The 16,185-nt window shown below is 40.7% G+C and overlaps 1 protein-coding gene across 1 annotated transcript; it reads right to left on the bottom strand.

Moving 5' to 3' along the window:
* Nucleotides 1-5,845: 5,845 nt before the first annotated feature.
* On the bottom strand, nucleotides 5,846-15,764 carry LOC117811728 (proteinase-activated receptor 1-like). The gene is made up of 5 exons (XM_034682164.1): nucleotides 15,041-15,764; nucleotides 14,638-14,681; nucleotides 13,983-14,139; nucleotides 6,518-6,693; nucleotides 5,846-6,413 (listed from the first exon to the last, which is right to left on the bottom strand). The coding sequence occupies exons 3-5, from the start codon at nucleotides 14,124-14,126 to the stop codon at nucleotides 5,888-5,890; spliced, it is 846 nt and encodes a 281-aa protein (XP_034538055.1). The 5' UTR covers nucleotides 14,127-14,139; nucleotides 14,638-14,681; nucleotides 15,041-15,764; the 3' UTR covers nucleotides 5,846-5,887.
* Between the last annotated feature and the right edge of the window lie 421 nt (nucleotides 15,765-16,185).

Below are 16,185 nucleotides of genomic sequence, written 5' to 3'. Positions count from 1 at the left end.
TCAAAACCCTTCTCAAGATGTTGTAACTCAACAAACCTATCAGCACTGGTTCTCTCATGGGAACACTAAGAAGTAGATCTGGATCGGCCACAGTTGCAGTCTTGAACTCTTGAACAGGGGAAGTCTATCTATGTTTACCTGCAACTTCAAAGTGAAACTGTCAGGCAGTGTGTGTGTGAACTTAGACAGAGTATTTCTAAGAGATGACAGAATACCAAAGTAGTGGTACTGTCCTCCAGCCTTCTCCAGAACTGAATATTTTGTTCTGGTCTTGAGGAGGGTCCTTGCATCTTTTGGCAGATCAGGATGGAAAATTCTAAGTATGCCCAAAAGTGCTGTCAAAGCCACCAAAGAAATGCCAAAGTGTATGGCCCAGTTGGAAATGCTGTCAGAGAGCAAAAACCTTTCCTCGACTTCATTGTCAGAATCTTCCGAATCAGATATTTCCATCTGCCTGTCAGAGTCACCAACCACAAAACCCTCAGTAAAGTCTGCCTCACCTACTGCCTCATGTGTGTCCATATGACCTTCATCCTCACCAGAGACTACATCAGCTGCATTGTCTGAACAAGTTACATTGTCTGTGCAATTTGGCACTTCAAGAAACTCTCTTCTGACATCCACAAAGTCAGTCTCAGATGTCATTTGAGAATGAGCTAAATCTGTGTAGTCATCTCTGATTTGTTCTAGTCATTTTTCAATGTCCACGTGAGACCTCCGTCTTAAGGTGGAGCTGAAGACAGACACAATCTTCTATTCATAATATCTAAAAGAAAAACACATTCTAATCAGTAAGGTCTGAGAAGTAAACCATGATGTGTGTTGTTTTGTCAAAATGATATATACTGTACAGTCATGGCCAAAAGTTTTGAGAATGACACAACTATTCATTTTCACAAAGTCTGCTGTTTCAGTTTTCATAATTGCAATTTGCATATACTCCAGAATGTTATGAGGAGTGATCAGCTCAACTGCAATTAATTGCAAAGTCCCTCTTTGCCTTGAAAATGAACTTTATCACCAAAAACACATTTCCACTGCATTTCAGCCCTGCCACAAAAGGACCAGCTAACAAAATTTCAATGACACACTGGTGTCACACACATTAACACAGGTGTGGGTGTTGATGAGGACAAGGCTGGCGATCAATCTGTCATGATTGAGTGACTGGACACTTTAAAAGGAAGATGGTGCATGACACCATTGTTCCTCATCTGTTAGCCATGGTTACCTGCAAGGAAACACGTGCAGCCATCATTGCATTGCACAAAAAGGGCCTAACAGGGAAGTTTATAGCAGCGAGTAAGATTGCACCTCAGTCAACCGTCTATCGAATTATCAAGAACTTCAAGGAGAGAGGTTCAATTGTTGCCAAACAGGCTCCAGGGCGCCCAAGAAAGTCCAGCAAGCGCCAGGACCGTCTCCTGAAGGTGTTACAGCTGCGGGATCGGGCCACCACCAGTGCAGAGCTTGCTCAGGAATGGCAGCAGGCAGGTGTGAGTGCATCTGCACGCACAGTGAGGGGAAGACTTTTGGAGGAAGGCCTGGTGTCAAGGAGGGCAGCAAAGAAGCCACTTCTCTCCAGTAAAAACATCAGGGACAGACTGATATTCTGCAGAAGGTACAGGGACTGGACTGCTGAGGACTGGGGTAAAGTCATTTTCTCTGATGAATCCCCTTTCCGATTGTTTGGGGCATCTGGAGGAAGGCTTGTTCGGAGAAGACGAGGTGAGCGCTATCATCGGTCCTGTCTCTTGCCAACAGTGAAGCATCCTGACACCATTCATGTGTGGGGTTGCTTTTCGGTCAAGGGAGTGGGCTGTCTCACAATCTTGCCTAAAAACACAGCCATGAATAAAGAATGGTACCAGAACGTCCTCCGAGAGCAACTTCTCCCAACCATCCAAGGGCAGTTTGGTGATGAAGAATGCCTTTTCCAGCATGATGGAGCACCTTGCCATAAAGCAAAAGTCATAACAAAATGGCTCGGGGAACAAAACATTAAGATTTTGGGCCCTTGGCCAGGAAACTCCCCAGATCTTAATCCCATTGAGAACTTGTGGTCAATCCTCAAGAGGCGGGTGGACAATCAAAAACCCACAAATTCTGACAAACTCCAAGCATTGATTATGCAAGAATGGACTGCCATCAGTCAGGATTTGGTCCAGAAGTTGATTGACAGCATGCCAGGGAGAATTGCAGAGGTCTTGAAAAAGAAGGGTCAACACTGCAAATATTGACTTATTGCATGAATTCTGTGTAATTCTCAATAAAAGCTTTTGATACTTCTGAAATGCTTCTAATTGTATTTCATTATACCATAGAAACATCTGACAAAAACACCTAAAAACCCTGAAGCAGCAGACTTTGTGAAAATGTAATATTTGTGTCATTCTCAAAACTTTTGGCCATGACTGTATGTATAAGAAATCTGCCAATCCAACATCTTCACTAATAACAATATTTTGTCATGGCTCTAATTATTGAGGCTTGTTATTTTGAGTTAATAATGAAGAAGTAGAGGACAGTGTGAATTTGGAAGGGCAGTGACACTTTTCTCTTGCTAGGCTTGTGTTTGGTTCCAGGAGCTTCAAAGTCATACTGTTTTGCTTCACAGTGACATAAGTGCTCATCTAAACAACTTCCCCTCCCCTAAAACTATACAGCACATTTTTGAAGTCAAGTTTGTAACTTGCACATTAACCACAAAAGGGAAATTCAGGTTACCTCAGTAATTAAATTTTAATAAAAGCATTTGTAACATCTTAAAGGATCTGACTTACAACTGAGCATTCATCCTCTGGAACTCCCTCCCCCCACACATAAGACAGTCGGACTCCATAACATCATTGAAATCCCAGCTCAAAACCCACCTTTTCAAACTGGCATATTCACTCTAACTGGACTGCACTTCACTAGTTTGAAGTTTTTATTTATTACTTTTTGTTTGTTTGTTTTTATGATGTTTTAATGATGAATATTTTTATTATCTGTAAGGTGACCTTGGGGTGATTTGAAAGGCGCCCAAAATAAAATTTATTATTATTCATTATTATTATCCTATTCAAGCTCGGGCAGTTTTTACTCAAATTTAAAGTGATTTTTTTTTTTAAGTGAAGTTGTATCAGGCAATGGTTGATAGTTATACCTGCAGTAATTCACATGCTGCACAAACCGATGCTGCTGGAGAGGGACAGAAACACACACACACACACACACACACACACACACACACACACACACACACACACACACACACATTTGCAAACTACTGTCCTTTAATATTCAAACATGTCAGGAGGTCAGCATCAGAGCAATTCCTCCTTGCCAACAAGACCCCCCCAATCATTTCAATTCTGCATGAGATGTGTATGCAAGTGACAAATACCTCCACCCTGTCTCTGTTTCTTTGCCAAGAACTGTATCAGAAGATTTCATGACACATGAAGACACAGTATTTAATGAATCAAAATTAAGATTTGAACTCAAATCTTGTTTCAGATTCAGGAAACATCCATCTCAAAGACCTGACCCTATAAATACTTTTATCTAAATCCAACTTAATGTCAGATTGTTGGAAACCAATATTCTGTTTCATTAACATCCTCATTAAAATGAAGTTTCCTCTAGTCTAATTATATTCAGAGTATTATTGATGAGTATTTCATTCAAATAAGTGTTCAGTACTGATACAGGAGTCTTCAGCTGACTTAAGGAGATAAATGCAGAGCAGATTGGTCACAAGCTGAATTAACATTTATTTATTTGTAGCAGTAATCTTGTCTTTATAGTTGATATATTCTATAAATGAAGGCTACAGGTGACATAAAGTATTCTATTCAGGCTTCTTCCCCTGAGATTTAATCTTGCATCATTTATTCTGCAGGAGTTGATCGCCCTTGATGTCACAAACTCGGCTGAGCTGGTGTAGTTTCACTTCCCTGGAGAAGTGCAACATATTACCTCTGAGCTTCAGGTAAGGTCACAACAGAAAGAATCATGCCTCCTTATTTGCCAGTGGTGCTGGAGAGGGACAGAAACACACACACACACACACACACACACACACACACACACACACACACACACACACACACACACACATATAAAAACTAAAACCTGTTAGCTACTTTAAACAGGTATCCATCTAAAAAAACATAAATATCCAGTGGAGAGTACACGATACCCCCACCCCATCCCCCCTGTTTTTTTTCCAAAACAATATTGTGAGCTCAAATCGCCCAACATTATAAGTTCCCACACTAATTAATCTAACTGATCCTCATGTACCAACCGTTATTAAATTCAAATTTGTTCTTAAAACCCACTTATGGTGTTTTTAAGAAGATTCTAAAATTCAACAAAGTTCCCATATCTGGAATTTGTTTTCGTAGCTAAGAACAAATCCAAGACATCTTAGGAGCACCCTTACACACATTTGAGTGCCGACATGTCAGACTAAAATTGTTGTACTTACTTTTCCTTCATTTTGCACCTTTACATAATTAAGACTTTTATAAATACACAAGTTGATCATCTTTTACTTCAATCATTCAATGTTTATTTTAAACTATAAAATGTAAAATTATGAACATGAAATAAGCAAGCAGGCTGTATGGTCTGAGGCTGTTTAGTCTGAGTGTGTTTAGTCTGGGGCCTTTTCATCTGAATGCTGACACATGATGAATGTTTTCCCGAGTCATGTTGCATTTTTCCATCTGAGGTTTGACACCTCACTCTTAGACCTGAGGCTGTCCTAATATGTACTCATGAGCCTGTGTGATTTCTGTGGCACTGCAGTTTCATGCCCTTATATGGGCATTTAAAGCAATTTAAATAATACTATAAAATAACTAATAATTTAATGAACAGTAATTTAATTTATACCTATGGTAACTGGGAGAATCAACACGAGTTTCAAACTTACGAGGACATGGCATTCATCAATTTAAAACAGGTGAGAAATGTTTGGGGGTTTGAGAACCGTTCATGAATCTGATGTAGACTTCTCTTAGGAACCTTCTTAAAGGTAAATTTAAGAAAAGCCTTAAGAAAATATTTGTAAATGAAGCCCATTGATTTTCATTTATTATTTTGTATTTACAACACATCAGTTCAATATAGCATCCATCTACTACTACGGTCTTAGTGAATGTCACATACACAAAGGTCCTGAACAACAAGGGTTAACAGATTTGAGCGACTCTTGATGGACTTCTTGGCACATTGAACAGGGTCTCAATTTGAATAAACCAGGGGTTCCCAAACTTTTCAGCTCGCGACCCCCAAAATATAGGTGCCAAAGACTCGCGACCCCCACTGTCCCTCAAAGTGATTTAATGTGGCTTCATTTAGCTGGTCTGCAGAAAATGACCCTACCTATATGAGCATGTGTCTGTGTTTCCTGCTCCTTTATGATTTAACTGCTTCTGATGCTTTTGATAATTCACTGTTCAGTAACCCTAAACTTAGGAGTCATCTGACAAAAAGAAAGACAGAAAACTCATTACATTTTCTATTTTCAAGGTTTTATTTCAAGTTTAGCTACTATTTATGTTCATATTTTTTACTATAATGTAAAATGCACTATTTCTAGATAACTTTTGTCATTGAACTTTTTTTTTGTTGCATTTTTTTAGTATTCCTTTGTTCACCACAAGTTAACAAATTATGTATAAGTAATACAAAACAACAATGAAAAAAATAATAAATACTTACTTATTAAAGATCCACAAGTGTGTGAAGCTAGTTTTCATGCTTTCAAAGATGATTAACAACATGACGAACATGGTCCTTATTCATGCATTTGGATATACATATATACATATAATGTAGTACATTTGCTCTGTTTTCTCTTCTCTCTCTCTGCCTCCTTAAAGCTTTCTGTCTAAATATCATCAACAGTCACTGCTGATGTGGTGGGATCATTGCTCTCCTTTTTGCAACAACACACAGAGGCCAGACAGTTTCCCATGGTCTGCTTTCTGATGAAAATATACAGAAGCAAGTCTGCCAGAGGACTCAGACTAAGTAACATATCGGACATGAAGTGAAACATAACAGAGTAAAAGTCAGCCATCAGTAACAGGAACATAATGATGGTGGGCAGGAACAGCAGCGTGTAAATCAGTAGCACCACCACCAAAGTTCCAACTATTTGTCGTTTTTCATCAGAGTGGACCGAGACGGAAGAAGAGAGGGTTCTGAGGGACCTGACCAGGAAGAAGATGAACAGTGGGAAGGGGATGATGTGGAAAATGGAGAGTACTATTAATGGAACCTTATCAGGAACCCTAGGAAAGACAATAAGGAAACAAACAGCAGGGAAGGCCCAGACCACGGCACAGACCGCCACAGAGATCTTGATGGTTCGTTTGAACCGGTACCACAGTGGGTGGACGATGACCAGGTACCTGCAAAACCAGAGGGACACACGGTCTTTGAGGAGGTGCAAGAACATTCAGAAACATGATTATCAGACACTGTAGCATGACACACGGCTTTAAACAGACCTTACCTTTCCAGTGAGATGCACACCATGAAGCAAACACTCGTCATTAGACCACAGCTGTAGACAGCCTCAGCCATGGGAGTCCCATGATTTGACACCAGTACGATCATGCAGCAAAGCTGAATGATGTCTGAAATGAGAAGGTTGATGACGTATATCGGAGCAACTTGACCCTTGCGTACCTGCAAAAGAAAAGAGGTAGAAGTAATTGAAGCTCAAGAGGAAAAGTAGAGGAGAGAAAAGGGAAAATTGCAACTTGAAACTGAACTGGCTATAGGGGTGGGAATTGATAAGATGTTATCAATGTCAATGCCATTGTCGATTCTGCTTATCAATCTAATTCCTTAACAATTCTCAACATGAACATGAACATATTCAACTTGAACATACTGAACAATAGGTTGACCTCATTTTCGGCCGCGTGAGTCCAGACGTGGCCCCTGGAGACTGGAGGAAAATACTTTGAATTTGTTATTTTACCCGCTCTTGGTGCCTCATTTTCGGCTGTGTGAGCCTGAGGGAAAACGTCCCAACTCCGGAAGGGGAGAGGTAGACGGGGGTTCGCCTCTGTCATGCGAACATGTTCACATGAACCCTTCTCCACTTCGGCCCGACGCAAACCCCAAGCATCGAGGCCGAGTCAACAAATGCTTCAGCATATTTGAGGTATTTGCACCTCGGAGTTCTGCGTCCCAGAGTATGTGACGTAATGCCATGACATCATGCTGGGAAATGAACGTTAAGAAGAATCGATAACATTTGAGGTGTACAATTCCGATTGAATTGATCAATTGGAACCGGTTCTAAGTCGGATCCGGTTTTCGATTCCCACCCCTAACTGGCTGTAACAAAAGCAAAGCTTCATGTTTTGTTAACTCATCACAGCAAGGCTCAAAGCGCTCAAATGGCTTGAACTCTTATTTTGAAAAGAATCACAAGCAAGTGCATTAAATCCTCATGCTGACTCCTTTGTACCAGTTACAGTGGATGCAAGAGTAAAGAGAACTGATTTGCCTGACCCTCTACCTCAATCACTGGCTGTGAGGCTCAGGCAAAGGCAAGAAACACAAATGGTTATGATGCACTTACAGGTTGATGTCCCATTATAAATGACACAAACTGTCAATGACATGCAAGCTGGATTTTTGCACTTCCAATCCCATACTACAACTGAGAACTATCAAAATGACATTGGAAACATAATGCAACAAAAAAACGACGTTGCCTCTCTGCTGGTTCAGCAAAATCTAAGCTCTGTCCTTCCAGCAAGGGATATCCCTTCGTTCAATGGAGATCCTCTTCAGTACAGGTCTTTTATTAGAGCTTTTGAAAATGGAGTGAAGGAGAAGACAAGTAACTAGAGTGATTGTTTACACTTTCTTGAACAGTACACTAGGTTACTCAAAGTTATCACTCACTAGATAAATGCTCTCAGTTTAAAGTGAAATTACATCGTGATAAGATTAATTTCATCAGAGGAAAAGGGAGTTTATTTTGGTTGCCTCAAATTAGGCCACATAAGCAAAGACTGCAGGAGTCGTGTGGATTGCAATGTGTCACCAAAAGCACCCAGGAGTTCTTCACATAGATGGCAGGATGAGGGCACACCCATCGGTGAGCCCTCCAAGTGTTCCTACTGTAACATCTCTGTAACATCACTGTTGATTATTGCACTCTTATTAATAGGTTACAACAATGGGCAGGGAGCTCTGGCTCTGCGGTGAACTGGCTTTCTTCATGTCTATCCAACAGACCCTTCAATGTCTCCATTAGCAACTCAACCTCCTCCTCTGCTCCTATTCCCTGTGGTGTTCCACGAGGTTCCATACTTGGTCCAATCCTCTTCTCGATATACTTGCTTCCACTAGGCCACATTATTCAAAAACACAACCTTTCTTTCCATTGTTATGCAGACAATACACAACTCTACCTCCCCCTAGAACCCAACAACCTGAACAAGCTAACCAACCTCAAAAACTGTTTTATAGACGTTAAATTATGGCTGGCTGCTAATTTCCTTCGAACAGAGCTAAATGCCAGTTTGGTGTGTCTGAAATCACATTTCTGAGACAAGCTGTCAGTGGCAGAAGTTGAGCCAGACATGAACATAGTAAAAGCGATACTGAAGATGCCCCAACCTGAGGATAAAAAAGGTGTGTTGAGAGTGCTTGGCATGATTAATTTCATTGGCAAATTCATTCCGAACCTATCTTCAAAAAACAGTGCACCTGAGACAGCTTCTGCATGACGGTTGTGAGTTCAAGTGGACAGACAGCCATGAGGAAGAATGGTCTAAGCTAAAAACTGCACTCACTACGGAGCCAGTACTTGTGTACTTTGACCCATCTAAAGAGTTGAGGATATCAACGGACTCATCAAAAGATGGGATTGGAGCTGTGTTATTACAAGTAGATGGAGAGGATTGGAGGCCAGTTGCTTATGCCTCAAGAACAATGACTACAGCTGAATGTCGCTACGCTCAAATTGAAAAAGAGTGTTTGGGACTTCTGTATGAATTCAAGAAATTCAACAGCTACGTCTATGGCCTACCAACTTTTGTGGCAGAGACAGACCACAAGCCTCTCATCGCCATCATCAAGAAGAACCTCAGTGAGATGTCACACCTTGTAGTAGCTGATGCACTGTCCAAAGCCACAACACACAGTGAGGTTCTCAGTGCGAGCTCCACAGGCACTGATGTTAATCTGCATGTTAACCTGATCACTGATTCACTCCCCATGTCTGACATGAAGTCTAGGCAGATCAAAGCTGAAACAGAGAAAGACACATGCCTACAGAAGGTGATTAAAAATCTGAATGAAGGGTGGCCTAGAGGTGAATGTCAGCAGTATTATAACATCAGAGCAGAGCTGAGTGTTGTCAATGGGCTTCTGCTCAGGAAGAACCGAGTTGTCATTCCTCAGTCACTGAGACCTGAGATGCTGAAAAGACTGCATGAGGGTCATCTCGGCATGGAAAATGCAAGAGAAGAGCAAGGACTGCGGTTTACTGGCCAGGGATCAACACTGACATTGACAGGATGGTCTCAAGCTGTGAGACTTGTCACAAGCATCAACCAAAACAGCCCAAAGAGCCTATGGTCATAACAGATCTGCCAGATGAGCCATGGCAGAAAGTTGGGACTGATCTGTTCCACCTGGATAGAAAAAACTACTTGTTAGTCATAGACTACCTTTCAAACTATCCAGAGATGGCTCCACTTCCCAGCATGTCTGCTACTTCTGTTATTACACATATGAAGTCAATATTTGAAAGGCATGGAATCCCCCAGGTTGTCTACAGTGACAATGGGCCCTGCTACAGCTGCAGAGAGTTTCAGAGCTTTGCTGAGGAGTATGACTTTCGACATGTGACTTCAAGCCCCCTGTATGCTGAACGGTAAAGCAGAGAAAGGAGTCCACATAGTCAAACAGTTCCTCAAGAAGGCACAGGACAGTAACTCAGACCCATATCTAGCTCTTCTAAGTTACAGAGCATCACCTATGGAACATGGAAAATCCCCTGCTGAGCTTCTGATGGGACGTCAGCTACGCACTACTCTTCCCTACACAACACAACAGAAGAAACACAGGGAGGTGAAGCGTAAACCAAAATATCTTCAAAAGAGACAAAAGGCGAACTATGACAAGTCATCAAGAAGTCTTGCACCACTGGCTACACATGACACTGTGAGAGTGGAAGATTCCAGTGTCTGGAGCAAAAAAGCTACTGTTCTGGAGGAAGTACGTCCTAGATCCTACAATGTCAGAACAGAAGATGGTCAGATCTTGAGGGGGAATCGCAAGAGTTTGCTGAAAACACAAGAGACACTGCAAGAGCACACAGATGGAAAAGAGCTGACTGTGACCTCGTCGGCTGACCCTCTGACAGCAGTGCCAGGCAGCTGTGTTTCAGTTGAGCAGGCAAACACTGTACCTGTTCTGAGAAGGTCTCCACCATAGACTGTATAAAATATGGATGTAGTATCCGTGACGTCACCCATCTGTTTCTGAACGCTGTTTTGAGGCCAATCGGCAGCGGCAGCCATATTGCTTCTGTCGAGCCAGTGTGACGTAAAGAGGCGGGCTTTGAGCCTTCTAGCCAACAGCAGCAGTGTTCCTTGAGGCAGCTGTGCCTCTCATTGGAAGACTAGTAATCTCAATATCTTCAAAATTGCCGCATTAGAAAAAAATTCACCCCCCCTCACAGTGAGAGGACATCAAGAAATGAGCTATCCAGACTACACTCATCTTTTGTACCAGGCTGTAAACATGTTTATCAATGCTGCAAAGATCGTCTTTTTCCCATTCATGTGTATGTGACTTCCGGTACTTCCGGAGCCAGCCTCAAGCTGATGAACTGCAGCTTTTAACACTTCCGCATTGGGCTCATATTTTTAGACTGGAGGTTGCCGCTTGGTCTGCTAGCAGTGTTAAAGCTCCTAATAGACTGGATCTTTAAAGCTAAGGACTGAACTGTTAAAACAAAACAATGGTGAAGAATGGAGAAGATGAAAAAATGTTTTGTTTATTGTTGATGCTGTGTTGACAGAATGTTTATCGTTTGATAACACTGTATTACAGTTTCATTCATCTAGAAGAATGATGCCTCAGTGTTAAATTTACAGCTAAAAGAAAGGAGGATGTAGTGATAGGAGTTGTTACTACGTATAGCCACTAGGTGTCAGTGCTAAGTACCATAACCTGTTAAGTACATATTGCTATGGTTACACTGAGATAGAGTTGTAGAAGAAGTTACCCGCAATGCTGCGACGTTGTATGTACAGTACAAGCTATGCTACAAGTGACATTAAAAGTCTGTGTTTATAAAGCCCACGTCTTTATGTTTTAAACAAAACATAACAACACCTGTTTTCTCCATTACAAACTCTGCGTAAAAAGCAGTAGCTGCAGTCAGCTCTGGAGCTACAAACTTTCCTCTTTACCGCGGCGCTCTCCGTTTCCTCCCCTTCCTGGACCTAACATCCTCCTTAAAGGGGACATATCACGCTTTTTTCATCAATATATATTGGTCTAAGAGGTCCCCAAAACATGTCTTTAAAGTTTATGCTCAAAAAAACACTTTGAAATCAGATTTTGGCATGCCTGAAAAGTCCTCTTCTTCATTCCTCATCAGAACACACTGTTTTCTCTCTGACCACGCCCCCTCCGGAAGTGGGTGTGGCCTCGGCTCTCCAGCACGTTGATCTAATGTTTACATGTTGGCTGAATATACACGGCTGCTCAGAGATCGCGTTACTTCAACCCTCTGAATCTGATCCTGACGGAGAGGCGCCTGTAGCAGGACCTTTCTGAAGGATTGGTCATAGATTTAGTGTTTCTTGTTGTTTTATTTATCAGTATGTCGACGTGTGTCTGGGTACACAGCTACGAACATGTAGCTATGTGGCTATGCTAACTAGCGCTAGCACTCATCCATGATAAATAAAAATCATCCACTAGATCTTCAAATCTTCAGACGTGGGGAGTAAAACCGACCTCTGCCAGAAAGGCAGCAGGACCTTTTCGGAAGGATTGGTCACAGATTTAGTGTTTCTTGTTGTTTTATTTGTCAGTATGTAGACGTGTGTCTTGGTACACAGCTACAGCTACGACATGTAGTTATGTAGCTATGCTAACTAGCGCTAGCACTTATCCATGATAAATAAAAATCATCTACTAGATCTTCAAATCTGCAGACATGGGGAGTAAAACCGACCTTTGGGTTTATTAAGACAGCCTATAACTAGCATGCCTCCCTCCTAAGCTCCTTGTTAGCACACATTTGTGCAGGTAATGAAAAACGGGGGAGGGATTCAGTATTATTTTATACAGTCTATGGGCTGAACAAGCTCCGAGCTCTGACTCCGTGACAGACCGGATATTGTTGTTACGTAACAAAAACACGGAAGTCTGAAACGGCTCGTTTCACACACATTTACAGAAAGGTGGAGAAATCAGAACAGGGGCAGAATGGATTTTTTTCATTCTCGGGGGGTTTGTAGACATGCCAGGGACACATATTTCAGGTAAAGAACCATTAAAAAGTCAATTTTGCATGATATGTCACCTTTAAGTAACCTTGTCTCATCGTACAACATACTAATACAGGGAACAAAAACAATGATTTTAAATGCCTCCTCAGCTCATACCTCTCACAGACAGTGAAAATAGCACATATCTGGCCTTAAATACATATCTTCACATGGTTTTCCTTTTTTACTGTGACTGACATATCTGCCCAATATTTGGTGTGAGGTTTTAACACCTCTTATCATGTGGCCCTTTCACACCCCTCCGAAATAAAAAACATGTCGAGGCGGCAACCAGGAACACCGGCTAAGTCTGTTTACATGTGTTAAAGTGTTAACATAAGTGTTTACATTCAGTTATTTATTTTACTTGAGACCATGTAAAATTATAAGCACTTTGTACTTATAGCACTTATTGGTTCATTGTTATGTTACAACATTATGTTTTGACTTGAAATACTGGGCAAAATTGTGTAATGACGTGTTGCATCAATAAATTTAAGGATTTTTGCATTTCATTAACGCACATTTTATTCACCGACACAAAAAGCACACACTATATGGTGGTAAAATAAGTGTAAAGGGTAAAAAACAGAATTCTAAAAAATTAAACAGGGCCCTACCAATACACTAAAACTGCATATTTTAGAGTGGCCTTTTATTGTGGCCAGCCTAAGGCACACCTGTGCAATAATAATGGTGTCTAATCAGCATCTTTATATGACAAACCTGTGAGGTGGAGGGATTATCTCGGCGAAGGAGACGTGCTCATTAACAGATTTAGAGACATTTGTGAACAATATTTGAGAGAAATAGTCCTTTAGTGTATGCAGAAAAAGTCTTAGATCTTTGAGTTCAGCGCATGAAAAATGGGAGCAAAAACAAAAGTGTTGCATTTTATACTTTTTTTTCAGTGTATATATGCACTTCATGATATTAAGCATCAAATTTGAAACTACAAAATAGCTATTGAGACATTTTACAAAAAGTCCATCTCTGTTTAATTTAAGAGTATCTTTAATGGTGAGGGAAAGTCAGCCTCTGGAGACCATGAATACTCACAAAGTGTAACACTTCTCCATAGTTTTTAATATTCTATTCTTTAAAACATAAATGTTGATAACTGATGGAATACACTATGTTTTGCTGTTTCTTTGCCCAAGAGTCATGAAATAAAAAAGTAGGTTGGCTTCATCCTCTGACGACCATGAACACTGACAGAATTGAACACTCCTTTGACCTTTTTTAATCAAACTTACTGACCAAGTTTAGTGTGATTAATCGTTTCTTCCTCTACAGTGTAAGCAGAAGCATTCTGCATGTGTATAAACTCACATCATCTTATATCAAATCTAGCATCCTCTACAGATCCTCTACAGACAAGCACACAGTTCCACAGAAACATGACACAGACAGTAAATAAAGTCACAAAGTACATACCAGGTAGAGAAGAGCATAGATGGTCACGATCATCAGAGGAAGGCCGATACTGATGACTATGCATGTCACAACATACAATATTAAATACATAACTCTGTCATGCTGGGACAATCTTGTGAGGATCCAATCCAAGCCTGGTTCCATTCTTCAGTGTAATCTAAAGTTATAGAGATCAGGAAAAATAACAGTTAGTAAAAAGCTTAGTGCAGTAACATGAATAACATGGTCGTCACTAAACACAGCATTTCATCTAACGTGCTCAGTTTATTCAAAAGTTTGAGATCAGTGTGAATAGTTTCATGGACTTTAAACTTCAAAGGCTTTCCTTTTTCACTTTACAAAATGTTTTACTTAGAAACAACTTACATTTCTAATGGCAATGTTTTGGTACCTCTGTAATTGACTCAATATCACTGTAAATGAGGGTTGGCCCTCAATGATCTCTCGAGCATAAATAAAGGCTGATTGATTGATTGATTGATTGATTGATTGATTGATTGATTGATTGATTGATTGATTGATTGATTGATTGATTAGGTTGCCAAATAAAGAATTCATATGAACATCAATTATTTGAGTAAAGGTTTTTTCATTTAAAGATAATTGACTATATTTCTAAGTGACTGTAATCTGCCTCAGATATCACGTCTCTAACCTGCAGGGAGACAAAGCTCTCTTCATGTCTCAGCTGTTCATTGCCTGGACATTAAAAACATCCCATAATTACCCCTCATTAGTTTCATGTTGGGTCCAAACATACAGAACAGACAATGTGAAAATGAATAATGAGGAGAGGAATAAGTCACAGGCTATGAACAACATTCTAGATATACAGAGCTTATATGTATATAGATATATATTCTTTACTTTTTGTCTTTACAATCACACACTGGACATCATCCCACATAAAACAAGAAGATAGAAGCATTACAAATGTCATTACTGTAACATTCATTTTCATGGCTTTTTGTGCCTCTTCTCATTCTTTCACTGACGTTTCTGAAACACAATATTAACTCTGTTGACTACTGAAGGATTCTAAAGAGTCCAGATCTTACCTGAATGAAGTCCCTGCTCAAGTGTCTGATGTTTCTCTGCTTCTTCCCCGTCTACAGTGATCACTTTAAGATATTACGTCCACCAGGTTCCTCAATTTCTCTCTCATCTCCTAAGGAAGTCAAAAATGATTCAGATATGACACCATGTAAGAAAGAGATGTCTCACAAACAGGAAGTGGTATTAAGCAGAAGATGAGTTTCCACATCTATGGTTAGAGATAAGTGCCCTTACTCAGGCTAGTTAGGCAATCTGTGCACAATAGTATGGCTAAACATGCCTCTCTTGGAGCAAACTGTGTTGAAGCGCTGGACTCCCACAACTTGTAATGGCCTATTCATAGTTTTCACGTAATGTCACACACTCATTGAATGCCCCCCTGGAGGTAAAAAAAAAGGCTTCTTACTGCTACGGGCGATTGGGAAATCACCGAACTCTGCTGCCAACTACGTGTTTAAAAACTTAAAAAGTGACGGACAGTTGTTTTTCAGTTATATGGCAAGGAGACAAGCCTGGGTTCTGCTTCTTAAAAGGATTATTCATCATATTTGAAGTGGGGTTGTATGAGTTTTATTTCACGAATTATACTACCCACACTAGTTTGTGATCTGCTGCTATATCTTAATTCCCAAAGGTCTAGAGGGACTGTTGTTAAGTTAATTACCTGGTAGGACTGACCCGGTCTGCAGGACTGACCCGGTCTGCAGAAACTGTAGCCTAGCTTGCTGCTGTTTCTCCTTCAGTTTCTCATTACAGGGGCAGCATCTGTTGTGGCTAGTACAATTACTAGTGACATAAAACTCATACAACCACACTTCAAAAACACTGATATATCCCTGAGAAATAAAACCCTGAGAGGAGGAGATGTGGATTCATTATATTCAACGCTCTGCTGAGGGAACAAAACAAGGATTAAAGTCCACACATCTTTGAGCTTTGAACATTTCATTAACAGTAAGTTGAAGTGAACAGAGAGACAAACCGCGTCCCGTATTGATTCAAAACGGGACACAATGCATAAGTGTGAAATACGAGATAAGTCCGTATTTTACAAGACGGGTGACAACCCTACCAGCAGCTCTCCTAAAGGCTCTGTGTCGTGCCTCAGTGACCCTGTGGACAATACGGTGGACAGTGTGATGAGGCA

This window comes from Notolabrus celidotus, chromosome 4, assembly GCF_009762535.1.
Source record: "Notolabrus celidotus isolate fNotCel1 chromosome 4, fNotCel1.pri, whole genome shotgun sequence".
In the NCBI taxonomy this organism is placed as follows: Eukaryota; Metazoa; Chordata; class Actinopteri; order Labriformes; family Labridae; genus Notolabrus; species Notolabrus celidotus.
The sequence above is the reverse complement of the archived record's forward strand: the minus strand, read 5'-3'. Positions and strand labels throughout refer to the sequence as shown.

Excerpts from the sequence above, each read along its gene's own strand:
- LOC117811728 (XM_034682164.1), bottom strand. The coding sequence starts at position 14,126 with ATGGAACCAGGCTTGGATTGGATCCTCACAAGATTGTCCCAGCATGAC. Across the intron at positions 6,694-13,982 it reads TCTATGCTCTTCTCTACCTG|GTACGCAAGGGTCAAGTTGC; the intron begins GTATGTACTTTG and ends TTTCTTTTGCAG. Across the intron at positions 6,414-6,517 it reads GTGTGCATCTCACTGGAAAG|GTACCTGGTCATCGTCCACC; the intron begins GTAAGGTCTGTT and ends CTGGTTTTGCAG.